The sequence below is a fragment of the Crocuta crocuta genome, unplaced genomic scaffold, assembly GCF_008692635.1.
Source record: "Crocuta crocuta isolate KB4526 unplaced genomic scaffold, BGI_CrCroc_1.0 scaffold38, whole genome shotgun sequence".
Taxonomy (NCBI): domain Eukaryota; kingdom Metazoa; phylum Chordata; class Mammalia; order Carnivora; family Hyaenidae; genus Crocuta; species Crocuta crocuta.
In genome coordinates, this window is record NW_027532605.1 from 5,172,560 (window position 1) to 5,191,020 (window position 18,461).

The 18,461-nt window shown below is 31.4% G+C and overlaps 1 protein-coding gene across 6 annotated transcripts in view; it reads right to left on the bottom strand.

Moving 5' to 3' along the window:
* Nucleotides 1-3,560: 3,560 nt before the first annotated feature.
* GULP1 (GULP PTB domain containing engulfment adaptor 1) overlaps nt 3,561-18,461 on the bottom strand; it is a 262,969-nt gene continuing 248,068 nt past the window's right edge. For 4 of the 6 annotated variants that reach the window (XM_077780210.1, XM_077780212.1, XM_077780211.1 and 1 more), the window contains 4 exons: nt 17,280-17,507; nt 15,500-15,638; nt 12,184-12,278; nt 3,561-5,463 (listed from right to left, as the gene is read on the bottom strand). In XM_077780210.1, the coding sequence (XP_077636336.1) occupies nt 5,392-5,463; nt 12,184-12,278; nt 15,500-15,638; nt 17,280-17,507 (534 nt within the window). In that variant the 3' untranslated portion in view covers nt 3,561-5,391. The remainder of the gene's footprint in view (nt 5,464-12,183; nt 12,279-15,499; nt 15,639-17,279; nt 17,508-18,461) is intronic. The other 2 variants (XM_077780213.1, XM_077780214.1) reach the window with 1 other exon arrangement.

Here is an 18,461-nt window from a genome sequence, read left to right on the forward strand (position 1 = left end):
CCTACAAATGGTCCAAATTGTCTGAAAACTGAACAGGTCAAATATTTGTGCGCAGCCACTTTGCCAAGTGTGGGTTACTTGGTATCTTTGAATATTTATGACTATCCCTTCATTACTTGTCTCCTCCCATTCCCTGTACTGGTTGTCTAGCACAACCTAAGTTTTTTTAATTTTTTTTTTCAGTTAGAACAGATACCAAGAATAAAATCAATGAAGTCCCCACCTGCTAAATGAAGCATGAGTGTGAGTGTATATGTGTGTCTGTGAGAGAAATCAGAATATCCAGAGTCTTTGACAAAATTTCTCTGCATACACTTCTTATATATACACTTAGCTACCTAAACTGATTATTTAATGATTTTGATAGTAAACAACTGACTTTTAAAATTATATAAAAAATCTAAATGACATAAGACGTTGGAAAATAATAACAATTTTAAATTAGTTCCAGGGTTATATTAATTTTTTCAAGCATTGGTAGATTTAGCCATAACATTTTTATTTTTCCCTTTCAAAATGTAGCCAAGAAACAAACATCTTTCTTTGCTTTCTTTGCAGGAAAGAACCAGTCTCTGGATTATTTCCAGGCCATCCAGACAGCTATTTCAACTGGAACAAGTGACCTTTGGAACAGACTAGAACGTAGCAGCCTGGCCAGACAGAGAGGAGGGAGTAGTCAGCTGGGAAGGGCCCCAACATGTTCTTGTAAAATGCCATTTCAAGTAAGAGGACAATAAAAATTAAGGACAAATAAATGGGCTTAAAAATACTTAAAACCAATGAAAACTGTGTAATCACAATATGGGATTCAAGGAAAGATACAGTAGGAGTCTATAGCTCTCATTCTGTAATACACATGCTCAACAAATCTGTTCTCCATCCACCTCAGCATAAGAAATGTCTCTTAATTATATGATATTCATCTTTGAATCTTTACAGACTCTTTGAACCTCAGTACTCTCTTGTTTTCCTTCCCTCAGCTGGGCCCAATTTCCTTAGTCTATGATTCTATAGTGGCTGTTAGATGCTCTTAGAGAACTATCAAGATCTTTATTTAGCAAATTACTGTTGCAGTCAGATAAAAGTTAAAATAATAGCAAAGATTTCATCAGAGAAAACAAAGTGGTTATCTTCTCCTAACATTCATTGGAAGACATGTTGTTCTTTTCTTTCACAGAGAGCCTATGAAGTTTTAGTTCACATCGTTAGCAAGAAGCATGTTACATTGAACCTTTCTTGAATGCTTGTGGACAGCAGTGTTGTGCTTGGCACCACAGGATATAAAAATGTCAAGGCAATCTTTTCTTCAAGATTTTGGAGAATAAATAGAAATGTTACGAAAAAAAACTTTTAAAAATATTTCTAAAAGATTTTAGAAGGTAGTATTTTATTTATTTTTGCAAAATATATTAATGGTAATTCAACAAAGTACATATTACCAAGAAAATGCTATGGGATATCAGAATGCCCTCTAACAGAGAACTTAGTTAGGTCCATTGAGTACTGGAGAATGCTTTTAAGAAGGTAACTCCTAGAGCTTCTAGCCAGGTTTTCTTTAATGAAAAAAGCAATATTTAATGCCTTATTGCATATTGCAAAGTGCTTATAGAGAGACTTGCATGCGAACTGGAAAAGTTTGACTCAATGAGTTTTGAATATGCATCTGAATGAATGCCAAAAATGTGGCTAAGGGAAATAAAGTAAATTTTTCCAAATTTGTAGTTATAGTTATGGTGGTGCCATTAAGTGACACAAAACCCAATGTAATGGTATGGAAATTCCACTATTTCAACTTACGATGTAATGTCAGAAAATATTTGAAATGAGACGTTAAACTCAACTCCTTCTTAAGTATGCCATATTTTGCATATTATTTAACTATGATTTAGGAAGTAGTATATCTTAGAATCCAGGAACTAGAGTGGAAGGAAATGAATCCAGAGAAATGTAATGTCCATATTTCATAAAAAATTTGCTTGAAAGCAAGGACAGAGAAGAGCATAAATTATTTTAGGTGGTCTCCTTATTAGAGTAAGGAAATCCACTTTGGATGAATCCAGACAAAATATGTTTTATATGCTGGATTTCTAGAAGTAGGTTACATTTGGACATTAATAATATAAGATCAAGACACAGAACAAGTATATAAGAATTAAGGTTTTGTTCCATTTATAAGATGGGCAGTGAAGGAGAAAGTTCTTGTGAATTTGTCTGAGGATATCTAGGAAGGACACTTCGGTTAGGTCCTTCTTACCTGAGTTATGGGGATCTGAGGGCAATACTAGCCACGCTTATCTCAGCACTGTGTTAGCTGCCTATAAAGAGTGTAGTTTAGGTGGAGTCTGAGATTTAGTTGTCAAAATTGAGTCCAAGATTATCCAACTAATTTAACAGAGGTTGAAATCCAAAATCATGAGCAAATATTGAATTTGGAACTATATATGGAAACATTGGAACAGAAAAACATTAGCAGCCAGGTTTTTTTTTTTTCCATGATTATGTTAAATAACATCAAAAAGAGTAAAAAAAAAAAAAAACACCTCAGAAATGTAACAATGTAAATCTATCAGAAATTCTATCTGAACATAAATTCCCATAATGTGACCAAAACTTTTTTTAAAAATTCAAATCCAAAATAAAAGAAAAAGAAGAGAAAATTGTTGCCATTGGACTGCTAGGTACCCACATTTAAACATAGTTAAATATAAGTATTCTCTGGGAAGATTTGGCTCACATGCTACTTTTGTACATGTTGGTTTTCACTCATTAATTCATGTATTGCCTTACTTGTCCCTTATGACAATAAACTAACTGAAGGCAGGAATCTGGTCGTCTTCAATTTAACAATGTTAAGTAGACAAACTTAAATCCAGTAAGCAAACTTACTAGATGTTTTCTTACCCACATGATATACGTTATCACATAAAGTGAATAAATAATAAACTTTATTCAATAGATTGATGAATTGTTCATTGGTGTGCAAATACTGCGCATGCGAATCCCATGAATCTTTAAAATACTTAATATTGTATTTTCCAAAGGCTCAAAACATCATGATATTCCAGTAAGCCACAACTCAGATCTTATTATCAACTCCACACTTCAAAGCTTATCAGCCAACAAAGGTGTTATATTATTACTAGGCTAAAAAGGCTCTGAATTTGAAAAGAGATATTTACATAATACAGTTATTGCACCAGATGCTTCTAGTGAAATTACAAATGACATTATGACCTTTCTCACCAGCATGATCGAGTCCACTGTTTCCACAACTGAATGATATTTGCTTATGCAGGTAAATTGTGTGTGGGCTATAAGAAATTAAGCTAAAGTCCATTAATTCCTTTCCTTTCTTTTCCCTCTCTCCCTTCCTTCATTCCTTCTTCTTCTTCATTTTATGACCAGGAAACTTTGTCATGTACTTAGCTTCAGAATGTTTCTAACTTAACTAGCGATTATTTAATGAGTAAGTTATACCATTTATTTATTTAAAATTATTTATTCTCAGCAAAGTCAAACATATCATTGAGTTTACATAGAAATACAATTTTCAACTGGATCTTCATAAAAATGCACGGTGAAATATATGTTCATAATTAATGATCAATTATGTACTATTTAGTCATGCCAGTAGCAGAATTGATTACCATCAAAAATTGGTAAAGTAACATATCTTAAGTGTGCAAATACCATTTGAGTACTCTATTGTACATTGATAATAAATGGCTGCTAAATATATACCTATTACATAAAGCTTTTTAAAGTACAATAAAAATACAAATTCTATCTGTTAAAAAAAAGCCATTGAAATGGCTTCTAAACATCCTCATTATACAAATTCCAAAATACTATATGACAAACAAAATTATAAAGATTCTTCGTTATGAAACACATACTAACGTCTAATTAAGGTACAACTTAGCAGATAACAGAAAACAAACAAGAAGGCTTATATATACCATAGAACATCATGAAGATACATACAAATATAATATTGCATAAGCATATTTGATTTCTTTCCCTACTGAATATGTACCTTTAGCACTTGACAAAAATTCCCAAGAGTAAAAGAAAAATCTATTTTTAAGATCTACCTCTAATCTAAGCTCATATTTTCATTAATTTAATCTATTTTTCTTATGATGTGATGAACCAAATTTAAAATTTTGACCATAGATTTTTCTTGCAGTGAGTACAAATTAAAGGCTCTTACATAATGGGCAAATAAATGTATAGGAAACAAACATTTTTAAGGGTCACAGCTCATTGACATATTATGAATTAAGTACAAGAAAATTTTATTGTTTATGTTATACCAAACTGAGAAACCATTTGAAAAATGTGAAAAATGAGATTCTGACTTCAATAAAAACAAACACAAATTAAATTTGCTAAATAATATGGATGATTCATAAAGAATAGTTGTTACGGATTTCAGAGTATCAAAATTAATGGGGTGTCACAAAATAAAATTTGGTGAGAAAATATCTATAAAAAGGAGAAAATATGAGAAGAAGAATATTATTCAGTGAGAAAAAATATGTTTGGTAAAGTATATATGGATAGTAGACACTGCAATTATAGACAGCATATATTCCAAATATGTTTTTAGGAAATATTAGTTCAGATAATGTTCAGATGTTTAGCAATGTAACTTATCTCATTAGAAATTAAATATTAAGTGTTTTACAAAGAGCAAATTTTCATTTTTTCCCATAATCTTTATTTTTAAATAAATAAAAGATTTAGAGTATAACTGTTAATAATAGATAACACTATTACTTTGCTTTTACTAACAAACACTCTATTTGGCTTAATTATTATTGGAAATTATATTTCTGCTATTTTACCTGCTGAAAATGACCTGGTGGCATTATAGTAAAAGTTTACATTTTGCCAATGATATGAACAACATTTGATACATAAAATAACATCTGTCTGATGGATGGTAACATGTTTATTTGTTTGAATATAGAACATATTTAGTTTGGTCTTGGTATATCTTGTCAAGACTTTGAAAGGTATCATTAAGGTATGGCTTTTGGGAATCACTAATAAACTAGCATCTGGAGAATAAACACAAATATCAAGATGCTAATTATTTAGAACTCAGACACAAGACAGATATTTGGGTAATTTATTTTCTGATTATAAATTCATCTACAAGAGAAACAGAAAAGAATATAAAAGTATGATTTACTTTCAGTGAGTTGTTTTTAAAATAAGTGTTATAGATCAATAATGAAGGACTTTTACTAAAATAATTTTCAAAAAGTTAAGATTTTCAAAAATATACTGGCACACGAATACTACTTGTCATAAAGTAATAATGAGTGATGTATATGTATAGAAAACAAATTCAACACAAATCTGGATCTCTTGTTCTTGTCATCAGCACCTGCTGTCTAATGGGTCGAGACAAAATACTGTGCCTTCAAGAGTTAGTCCCATTTTGAACCCCTCCTGTAAAACAGAGTAAAATAATTAAAATAGGAAATGCTCCTGGCAATCACAGTAATAATAGTAATAGCAATAATAATGATACTCAGGAAATAAAGAGTCTCTGAATAGAAGTTGAAATCTTCATGCTTTGATCAGCTAAGAAATAATATGTTAAATGCTGGTTTGTCAAATTTTTACATTGGTGTATATCCAGACGATCATGTACACCCTTTAGCATTTTAAATGTTTTAAATATATGTGAAGTTAGCATGCATGAAAGACAAAAGAAAACAGAAATATATGGAGTTAAGTAGTTTTAAGACATAAATGTTTCTATATTTAAAAATCTGTTATGCCATTCTACTATAGCTTAAATCTCCTCTGTTGGCTTTGAAGATCGATATTCATTTAAATATAAGTAAGATGGCTAGACCTTAAGTTTGATGAAAGGTTCCAGAAAGCCTGTCAAGTACACAATTGCTGTGAAAGGTTTTCTTCCTCCTAAGATTTTGTGTTAAAAGTTAGTGGCAAATGGTGCCTAGGTGGCTCAGTTGGTTGAGCGTCTGACTTCAGCTCAGGTCATGATCTCACAACTCATGGGTTCAAGCCTCCTGGAGCCTGCTTCAGATTCTGTGCGCCCCTCCCCCTCCCCCGCCTCGCCCTTCCCCACTTCTGGCTGTGTCTCTTTCTCTCTCAAAAATAAACATTAAAAAAAAGTTAGAGGGAAAAGAGTTTGTCCTCTACTCCAAGCTCTCTTATTTTTTACATAAGGTAATGGTCTATCTCTAGTTTTCCATCTCCTCTCTCCCCACCCTTGCCCTTAATCTATGCACACTGGCCTGCAAAGATATAAAAAGTATGGACTCACATTAATCAGAGGAACTGGGAGCCACATTTTAGGTTTCTTTGTTGAAAAGCACGGTGGCAGTTATCTATATAGATACTTTACCTTTCTCTCTCACTAATAGAACTGAAAGTTTGTTCAGGGAGGTACTTTGTAATTTGGGGTGAACATGTGCCACATTATTGGTGAGTGAAAATGTAAACAGCCTATTCCTGTGGAAAATAAAATGTCACTCAGAGAGAAGGCTTTTGTCTTCTGTTCTCCTTTGCATTTTATTTCATTAGACTATTTCTACTTGTGTGTTGGCCAGTTGTATATCTCTTTGCATTCTCCCAAATTACCTTCATTTACAACAGGTGTCTAATGTACTTATCTTTTTACAAATCCAGTATAAATATTATCATACAAATCCAGTATAAATATTATCATATTTACAAATCCAGTATAAATATATATCAATATATATATCTCATATATAATGAAAGAAAATCATTATAAAACTGCAAGCCACATCTCATTCGCTGTTAACATTGAGAATGTTCTTCATTATATATACATTATAAAGGCCACATAGCAATGCCACCACTAAAAAGGTTTTTCAAAACTTTCTCAGAGCTTACAGTACAAATTATAGTTAGTTGAGTAATAATCAGAGTACTTACCGTTATTTTTAAAAAAACTGTTCTTATCACAGGAAGAAATATTTTGCCGTATGTATGCATGTATTTTAAACAGCTGCCAAACACTTAGAAAAGTCAATTCTTTAAGATGAAGATAGTATAAATTAACTAATTTTATAAGTATTTTATTTGGATATGTGAGGATCTGTGTCCTAGGTCATCTTCTGATATATTAGGTAGATGGATGGATGGATGGATGGATGGATGGATGGATGGATGGATAGATAGAGATATAGATACATAGATAGATAGACAATGTGGATATATTTTAACCTTGGAAAGGTTTGATACCATACAGTGTTTTAAAATGTTTCTCAGTTCATTCTGAAATTAAACCACTATCACTTCAACTACCCTGAAAATACTTAATGTGTTAGTAGTGTTTGAAAGGCAGAATAGCAATCAAGGTAGAATAGGGATTGATCTCTATATCAATAATTTAAAAAATGTATACTTCTTACAAGAATATCTCCATAGTGATTTAATAAGGATCATTTGGAGTCCCCTTACATGAACTTAATCATACCCATTAACGGACACATTGTTATATTGCTCATTGATTTTCTTTACTCCTCAGATAAAATTTCTCATAGTGTCTAATCTTCTCTCCTAGGTCTCATTTAGTAAATTATGATTCGATGACCACTGAATCTTCCTCAGGTTTCCATGTCCATTTGAATTTTAAAATTCTGAATAAAAATGAGCTTTTATTTTATTTATATAGTGATAGAAACTATCATAAATTAGTATTATGCAAAATATTATTATTAATATATTACTTATTAACAAAAGAATAATTTTATTAATGTATTATTTTCTCAATGTATTATTCATATGAAATGTTATAATATCATATAATTTAGTATGAAATATTTTGCCCAGTCACATGTTCTTATTTTGAAATAGGGAGAAAAGCATATCAAGGAAGGAAAACCACTCTTACATAAGAATTGTTAACATATTGATATATGTCCTTTGAGTCTCCTTTTTTCTATCTATAGATATTTAAAAACAATTTTAATAACAGTATTAAAACACTATATATTATATAGAACTTTCTTATTTATTTTAATGTATCACATGTATATATATATATAATCTTCTCTAATTTTTAACAATCTTTGTAGAGCAAACATTCTATATTGGGTTCCCATAAAGCTAATGATTATATAATTTTCTATTAATTTTTTTTAAAATATAAGTACAGTTGATACAAATTTATATTAGTTTCAGGTGTACAACATGGTGATTCACTATTACATACATGAGGCAATTCTCATTTTATGCAGTTACCATCTGTCACCAAAAAAGTTATTGTAATATTATTGACTATATTCCCTATGCTGTATTTCCATCCCTATGACTTATTTATTTTATAACTGGAAGTTTGTACCTCTTAATCCCCTTATTCCCACCGTGTCTTCACTACTCTTCCCTCTGGCAGCCACGAATCAATTAACTTTTTCATGTGACTTGTTTCCAGTATTTTATAATTATGCATAAAGTTAACTAGATGTTTTTGTCCAGAGAGAGTTTCCTCATTTAGAGTCATTTCTTCTCAGAATAGACTTCATTGAAGTCTTTGATATCAAATAGAAATATACATATTAATAACAAATCCCCAGGGGCACCTGGGTGGCTTAGTCGGTTGAGCGTCCGACTTTCACTTGGGTCATGATCTCGCGGTTCGTGGGTTCGGGCCCCGCGTCGGGCTCTGTGCTGACTGCCAGCTCAGAGCCTGGAGCCTATTTCGGAGTCTGTGTCTCCCTCTCTCTCTGACCCTCCCCTGCTCACACTGTCTCTCTCCCTCTCCCAGAAATAAATAAAAATATTTAAAAAAAAATAACAAATCTCCAAAGGGATGCTATGAACGCACTCTGGCCCAGTGATGATTGAGTGCTTGTCCATCACATTTTCACTTGCACTGATCATTAGTAAGGAAATAAAATATTCAGTTGGCTTGATTAGAATAGCATTTCTAGCTCTTTGTTTAATTTGTATATTTTCTTTGATTAGATTGAATACATATCTACATGCATGTTAGCTCCTGTGGTCTTTTGTGAACTACTGCTTTTTTATTTATCTGATTTATCCTCTTACTTTAGTTATGTTTTTGTGATATATTTATATGTTTTTAAAAAGAAAAGAAAAAATTACAAAGAACTATAGAAATTCTTCTGTGTACATATTTTACATTTCCATTAAATGTGTACACTTAAAATTATGTCCATGTTTTCCTTTTCTGTATTAAAATTTCTTTCCAACTCAAAAGTCTGGTAAATATTCCAACTGTATTTTAACATTTTAAACTGACTAATCTTTCTGAAATTTACTTGGATATTTGTTGAAAGTTATAGCTGTTCCTTGATCTTCTACCAAATTATTAGCCAGTTGACTTAACACCTCTTAATGCAAAATTCTTTCATTCTTCACTGAGTTGCCATGCTTCTTTTTTAGTGTATTAAATTATTACAACTTAGAAGGTATACTTCTGGGCTATCATTACTATTTTATTGATTTCCCTGTCAGTGACACATACCAGAAAGTTTAAGCTATGTCAAATTAAATAACTACATTATTAATTTCAAATATATATATTTAATTTTCCAACAATTTATAATGAAATATGGCTTAAGATTTCAGCTTAAATTCCGACATGCACAAGATATTTTTGTGATTTCCTCTGTAAATGAAAGAGAAAACCCAACTATCTCACTAGGCTTATTAGCTCATTATTTATACAACCCACTGTACTCTACTGTTTTTACATTATATGCAAAGATAAAAACAGTAGCCAAATGTGTGCATTAGATTAATTAGGTTTACAAGATTAATAACAAAAGTTGTCACAGGCTTTAGATAAATAAAATATTATTTTACTTTAGTTAAAGTGACCTTGCAAGTAAATTTTGAATTAAGGAAAAAAAAGAAAAAGAAAATAGACAAGCAATGAGGTAGACAATGCAATAATGACTATATCACTGACAAAATAACTGTAGAATATGGGTTATGAAACCTCTTTAAACACAACTAAGAATCAGAGACATCCATATGAAACTGCTGTTTGAATATTTATTATAAAAGTAGAGCATGCAAATATTAAGGTTTTAGCTTTAAGGTGTAAGTTGTTTAAAATTATTATGAAAATAATATACCAACCATCTCTGGCGCTAACCACCATGAAAGCAGAAAAGAATAAAAAAGACATTAAGAAAATATTAGAAATGGCAAAAAACAAAAACCAGAGCAAAATACTATAGCTTAACATTATTTAACTAACACATCACTAAATCATTCCAATATAGTGTCTCTCAAAGTTAGTTCCCTCAAAAATCTGGAGATGTAGGCTTATTTTGAAAAATCTATAGAATTTTTTTCAGTTTTGTGTAATTAAAAAACATTAATAGACAAGTACTCTTTATGACTTTAATGCTTGGGAACAAACACCACTGTACCCATGTTTGTGTTCGTTCTAATAAAAGCATTAGTCCCAAGTAGCACAAACCTAATTGGTAAAACTATTGAAAATGGAGAGGAATTGATTTCATACGAAATAAAGTATTCTTGCTAAGTAATCATGCACTATTTGAATAAAGTTTCATAGTATTTGAAATATAGAAAAGAGGGAGAGAAATTGTACCATCAAGCAGGATACATGCTGAAATCAACAGAAGTTTGATACCAGTTGTTTTAGTTTTAGCCAAATAACATCATCCATATTGTTGAAGTTCTTAATTCAAATTTTATTAGGTGGTTAAATTTGCTATTAGTTAATTTATAATTTTTGAATTAATAGTTGAATAGGAGCTATAAGAATTACTTATGTATGTATAACTTTTCTGGTAAGTATTTAAGAAATAACAGTTTAAGTCAATATAAAGAATTTAAAATAATTTTTTCATGTAAAAGGAAATTATGAATCACCCAACTTGAGAAATGCTGTTTTAACATATGCTTTGAAAATCTCAAGGCATATGTTAAATAATTCAACTTTTAAGAAGCAGGCATTATTATTTCTAGAACAATAAGGAAGTTCCCCTAATATCTAGTGCTTCATAGCTGTAGTCCAAAATGAGTGGAAGGATATTTATATTATCTTTCTAGAAAGGAGTGTTTCACTAGTGTTAGATGATCAGAATCTATCATTATTTTTTTTGTCCAGGAAATGAAGCATAGAGAATGCATTGCCTATAAATGACAACAACCCCTTCTCTTCACTCACTGCTTCTTCTCAATCAGCTTTATATAATTGGTCTTTGCCTACATTCTACCATATACAAAGTCTTTTCAATAAAAAAAAAGGATATAATAGGGGCACCTCGGTGGCTCAGTCAGTTGAGCATCCGACTTCGGCTCCGATTATGATCTGATGGTTTGTAAGTTTGAGCCCGGCGTCAGGCTCTATGCTGACATCTCAGAACCTGGAGCCTGCTTCAAATTCTGTATCTCCCCCTCTTTCTGCCCCTCCCATGATCATGATCTGTCTCTTTCTGTCTCTCAATGATAAATAAATATTTAAAAAAATAGGACATAATAACCACCAAAATGTTAAGGTAAAATATAAAGAGAAGACTTTTGCATGGTGCTTTTAAGACTATTTATTAATCATAGTCCACTGTATAAAGCTTTTAAAATCAACACCTTCAAACTTTCAGTACAATTCAGAATTGAAAAATAAAAGAGGGAGAGAGAAATGAAAACCCAATTGGACTACGTTCCTGAAAAAGTTGTCAATGGGTGCCTGCTTTTTCAATAAGAGCCCAGAAGTTATGAGCCATAACTACAATGCTTCTTTTAAAAGAGACAGATTTTACTCTCACAAAGATTTTACTTCATCTACCATGCACATTTTGAAATTCATGATATTAAAAACTGAGTTGAAATCTTATAAATCTAGTACAATGACCCTGCTATTTTTGGATTTCAAAGTAATGAACCATTAGAATCCATGCAATTTTGTATAAAAAAAAGAACCATCTGATTGCCACCGTAAACTACACTATTAAAAACAAAACAAAACAAATAAAACCTTATCCTTAGCATCTGTAGGTATATTTTTAGGACTAAATATATATTGTTATCTTAAAGTAATTGTTTCAAGTAAGTTTGCATAGTGATAATAATTCAAGGAAAGGGTAGTTTTGATATATAACATTCTCTGTGTCTCATATTAAAAAGAAATAAACCATTTATAAGCCAATCTCTTAAAACAGTCACCTGCATCTCATCTAATTTTGATTGAATATCTGGAGGGAAATCCCCTGCTCCACAGTTAAATGGGTCAAAAGGTTCTGCTCCAAACAAGTCCCGTTCTAAAAGGAGAGAAAATAATTTAGTAAATGAAATGGGAGAAAGTGAGTTGAGTGAGTTAGGCTTCAAAGGCAAGATTATGTAAAGAACTACCCACATGAGCAAATGAGCTCCTATCCACAAACACTTTATACTGGGCTTCCCTGAGCTTAGACTAGTTAAACGCTAACAAAGAAGCAAAGATCCATTTTATGACAGTATTAAAAACTGGTTACAGAGAATTATTATCCAGAGAGGTTTCTGTGTCTTTAATTAAGACTTCTCAATATTAAATTCACCAAATATTTGATAATTACTATATTACAATACCTACATTTTACTGAAGCAACTTAAATTATAATAATGAATCACTTTTTGAGACTTCTCTACTCCTTACGGATGCCCTTGTAACACAATAGTGAAGCAATATGTGGGACTGAGCAGTTGGTAAGTAGTTTACTCATAGCTCGTGATACCTTAATTTCACATTTATTCAGAAAAAATTTAAGGCACATTGTCTCATGTACTATGAAATCGTATCACCTCCTTAAATAAACAGAATGGACAGGTTCTTTAAAAATGTCTCCTATCCTAGAAACAGATTTCCTTTAAAAATTACCAATAATGAAATATCAAGTAGCTCTCTGTACATAAATTCTAAAGTATGCATTTTTTAATAACTAAGGAAGTATCTAAGTTAAAATTGATGTTTATAATGTATAAAATTATGGCCCATTATCTCTCTTAAAACTTTTTAAGTTATGAAAATCTTTCCTCTGAATTATTCTAATGCAGCCTTAATTGACACAACTTTTAAAAAATTATATAGGTACATGGGAATTTATAATGTATTAAGCTTTTGTTTGTAAAAAAACCTATATTCTCAAAATTCATGCTATGTAAGAAATAATATTTATGCTCTTTCTTCTACATATCCTCTAAGTTAATATCTAACCCTCATTATGACAGACTCTTGCTTTTCTAGCTATAACTTTTTTTTCAGATTCATAAGTAAAATATTTTTATAATTTCCTGGTGCTGGTAAGTATTATATGAGTAAGAGGGATATTTACTTTATCATCCAAATAAAGACACTTAAGTTTTAAGATAAAAGGAATGCTTCCAACAGTTTCACCGAGACAAAAGGGATAAACCAGAACTGTCCTAAACAAATGGAAATTCATTGACATCTTATATGTGACATATAGGTATTATATATATATAATCACCTTATATTTATGGTGTGATTATTGATGTTGTTATTTATTTTCCTCAGTCTGATGTTACTTAGGAAATAAACCAGAACTTGAAGAAGAGAGGAACTTCTCTTTGGAGGAGTGCCTTGGTTACCCCCACACCATAAGCACGTCCAACAATGCTTTTACACATGAAAGATGTTTGTGGAAAGAAATGAATTAATGAAAATGAAGTCGAGTTGACCAGGGGGATTAGAGATTTTCATTACAGGCATATCTCAAGTTATTGTGCTTTGTTTTATAGTGCTTCACAGATTGTGTGTGTGTATGTATGTGTGTGTTTTACAAATTAAAAGGTTTGTGGCAACTCTGTATCAGATCTGTCGGTGCTATTTTTCCAGTAGCATTTGCTATAAAGATAGATAGATATGGTATAGGGGTATCTAGAATTCTCTATCTATCTATCTATCTATCTATCTATCTATCATTGTATTTACTCAATTTTTGGCACTCAAGATCATTAGACATTAAAAAATAGAGCAAGGTGTTACTTCAGTTTTTTAAAACCATTTGAGCATCTCTGTCTAGATTTTCCAAAAGCAGATCAAACTTATCAATGTCTAAAATGGAACACATTTTCCCCCTTCTCCATTTCTAATTTTTCCTGTTAATAACATTTGGTCTAAAATCTTGAATCATAATTATTTTGAACTCTCAATCACCATCCTGATAGACTATTCCTTCTAAGTACTTTCAAATCTATTGCTCTTCTTCAATTTATATTTTGACTTGCATTAAAACCCTTTTTTGGAGATCAATGGCTAATTTGTATTTCAAATTCCATATTGCAACCCATGTCTATCATATGTGTTAAACAAATGCCCAATGGACTAAATAACTGAGTGAGTAAATCAATGTTGAAATCAAAGAAGTCAAAAACAGTAAAGGAAGAGATGTGGGACACTCACAAGGACAAAAAATACCCCATTATGATATCAGGATATTGGCAACATTTGCTAAAAACACACTATGACATGTATATTATGGATTATTCTCTGAAAAAATATTCTGCATTGGCACAAAACATATTCAGAGGAATTTAAATTTATATTTCAATTTATGTACAAGGTTGACATATTTTTGTAAACTGATTTTTAAAGTTTTCGATGATATTCGCTAAAATTTATTGAAAACTTAACGTGTGTAGTATACTTGGGTAAGTTCCACAATGAGAAACAAATAAATTAAAGGCCCCGACATACTTTAAGCCCTAAGCCAAAACTTCAGAGTTATATTGAAAATGTCTTAATGTGAACTAGAGAGGATGCAATAAACCAGAAGATGCAGAGCTCTCTTTTCTTCTGTTTCCTTCAGATGCAATGACTGATCATGATGTTGGGGAATATTCTTTAAGTTTCTGTGACATGGTGCAGATCAAAATACAATCAAGACATTGAAAATGAGCATCTGTTAGATGCTTTCTAATTCAATAAGAGACTATAATGTCCCTTCCAAATGTATAGAAAGTAAATCAGTAAAGCAATGCATGTATAGTATGTTAGATATCATGTAAAAAATCCTTATATAGGGGTAATAAACAAACAATTCATACAACCCATATATTTACATATTTCTTTAACTAAGAGTGTCCATATACTCTATGATAACAAACAATTTAAACTGAACTCTATTAAACGTGTTGAAAATATTAAAACAATTACCACCAGAGTTGTTTTTAATCATTAAATTAAAACATTAAAAGTCTAACTCCAAATACAACAAAAATGTAATTTAATATTTTGCATTATGATATATATAACCCCATCTCATTTTTCAAAAAATTATTTCCAATGCAATACTGCTGTTTTTAGTAGCATACTCTGAAATATAAAGTAGAATATGATGAACTGATTTGGCACATCTAACATAATTCTTTGGTAATAAACACTTTTAGTGAGCCTAAGATATATAATTTTCCATAGTGTTTATTAAACATTTACAATGTACACAAATATAGCAAAGAATATTGATTTCTTTAGAAAGCTTACTAATTTCAGTAGATCTACTAGGTATTGGAGGTGGCCGTGTGCCGTTGCGAGTATGTGTTGAAGACGGGTGTGATATTGGAGAAAATGGTATCATATCGAAGATGTCAGTGGAGGGTGACTTAGGGGTCACACTGCCCGCCTGCAGTGAAAATAATACGAATTAAGGCAGTATTTCAGGGAGACACATTACAGTGCTATTTCATGTGCATATAAAACATATGTAAAGAACAACAAATTCAGCTGAATCAGACGAACTTGCCATTTTATAGAACAAAAATAGTTAAATGTTGGCAATCTCATATGATTTAACCAGACACACCAAATGCTTATTGGCAAGAAAGCAATGGAAAATTTCTGCAACCATGATCTCAAAGATGATGGCAAAAATGGTGATAAACTATTCTAGATAGATATAAAAGATACTGGAGTTTTCTATATATCTAGAAATAATTGCCATGTTTATCAGAGGATTGGAAATATTAGAAACTATATAAAAACATGATTTTAATAATATATTTAGCATAAGATTATGTTTTAAACAGAGATAACTGAACATAAACAATGCATCTTCTTATATATTACCATTCAAATGATAACTTTAAAAATTTTTTTAAAGTATGTTTTAATTTGTATGTATAACTACAATAACAGCTAACTATTATACTTACTGCAGTGCCTTTTATTCTTGGTTAAGAGTTCATAGTTTTCTATGATAAATTGCTATCTTGTGAAATAAATTAATAATCAGTAAAAATACCACCCAAATTATTAAATCATCTGGCCAATCTGGGCCAGGATGTAAGGTAAGAATGAAACAATCATCACTCTGCCATTCAGGGGAAAAATACACACACACACAGGCACACACAATCTATAAAAGAAAGAGACTTCCTATTTTGGAGGAGAATAGTAAGGAAAAACTTGTTTTTCCTTAAAGAACATGAACAGAGATTACTTAGAATGTTTCTTAGTAAAATTAGACTCTTCAGAATACATTTATTTTTCTGATTCACAGATAATGAAGGCAATGGAGGAAAAATAAGTTTGATTGTACAGAGTAACAGATATGCTATTCAGATAATATGGTCATTAGCACATTTTTTTCATGCAGAAAAATTGCTGTCATCTCCTTTTCTTTAATACCTTGCTCACTTTATCAGTCGCAAACACTGTTCAAAGACTTTGAGGCAACTTTATCCCTCAGCTCTTTCCTCCTGCTCAGGAAGAGTTTTCCTAATGAACCCATCCTTCTATCTGCCCTGGCTTCCCTCTCTCTCCTCTTTCTCAGGATATAAAGATACTCAAATCTTGACTGTTGTTAAAAACAAAGCAAACCAATCAGAATTGTCTTTACTCTGTCTCTCTTTACTCTCTAGCCTCTCATCTCTCTTACTCTTTCCCCCAAGGCTAAGCTCCTCGGAAGAGGTACTAACTCATATCAGTTAAGACTTAGCTCTTTTTTACCAAATGTAGCTGAAACTGCTTTTACCAATATCACTGATGACCTGACTTCCCAGTTACTATATCAGTGGGTCCTTTGAAATTACCTGTCCTATTTTGTCTCTCTGTGAATATGGACACAATCACCACTCTTTACTTGAAACTCTGATATCAGGTAAAAGGAAGTAAAAATGAATGGCACACAAAGTCACCAGGTCACATCACATTGACTCTGGACATACCTGATTCTTTTTTCATTACAACATAAATGGCACATTTTAGTAGACTTTAAAAAACATGTGTGGGATAATAAAAAAGGCTTTTGTGCTTAGCAAATTACATGAGGTCTTGGGATGCTGCTCTCACTGATTGGCTTGGGATGACCACATTTAGAAGGTGGTGGTATTAACAGTCCCAATGACAGTCTGGAATCAGGCGAGTTGACAGGAGTGACAGTAATGGAAGAAATATTGAGACAGGAAGGTGAATCATCATCACTACTACGCCAGAAAGAGGATGAGCATCTCTGAAACCCATGTTGCTCATGATCAGACACTCTGTGCAGCAGCTGTAAAGGAATGACAGAGAAATACACTAAGGAGAAGAAAGAAGACATGGAGGAAAAAGGAAAAAGTATATATGAAAATTTATTTATAAAATGATATTTTGTGAAAGGGGTAATTTCAAAATAACTTTACTAAAAATTTAAAAAATTGAATAAAAAATTGTGTATAATTTTCTATTGCAATAGGCCTCAGATTCAGAAATGTTTAATTTGACTATTTTTCACTGAAATATTACATTTTTAGATATTTAAATAAAATATTGCAAGACTAGAACCTGAGAGGAAGACAATAAAGAGGAAAGTTTTATGACTTATTTCAATTAGAGCTTTTGTGTAATGATATGGGAAAAGGAAGCAAAATAAGAAGAAAAAAACATTTACTGAAGTAGGAATGTCTAGCAAAAAGTAATGACTCTGTAGAATTTTCAAAAAGGGTTTCAACAATCATTTTAAATTTAATACTCAAAACACTCTTTTGAGATATAAGCATTAGTAATATAATTACTAATGTAATTAGTAATCCTTATTGTAATAAAGATATGGGAATTAAGGCCCATGTATTCTTTGTGATTTATTCCTATATGAGATAAGAAGCAGAGCCTAAATTCAAAACAACCTGACTGCAGTCAACACCACTTTCCTATGGGTAGTGAGTTCCAAATGGTAAGATTTCTCAGGAATGGGCAATCCTGAATTAATGATAATAAATAATTAGATAATCAGTAAGCGGTACGCTGTATTGGGTCTGCACATCAGGTTTTGGATGGCTTTTATTAGTTATTTCCATTACAGTATGGAAAGCTACTGTCAAAAGCTGAGCTAGAAACAACTGAGCTGCCAGACGTCAGAGTGGTCAATGAAAACAACAAGCCAAAATGAAAGTAATAATTAAGCCTTTATTCACTTACTGCTGTCGTATAAGCAAGAGGCCAGAAAGAAGATGCTGGCCTCATAAAT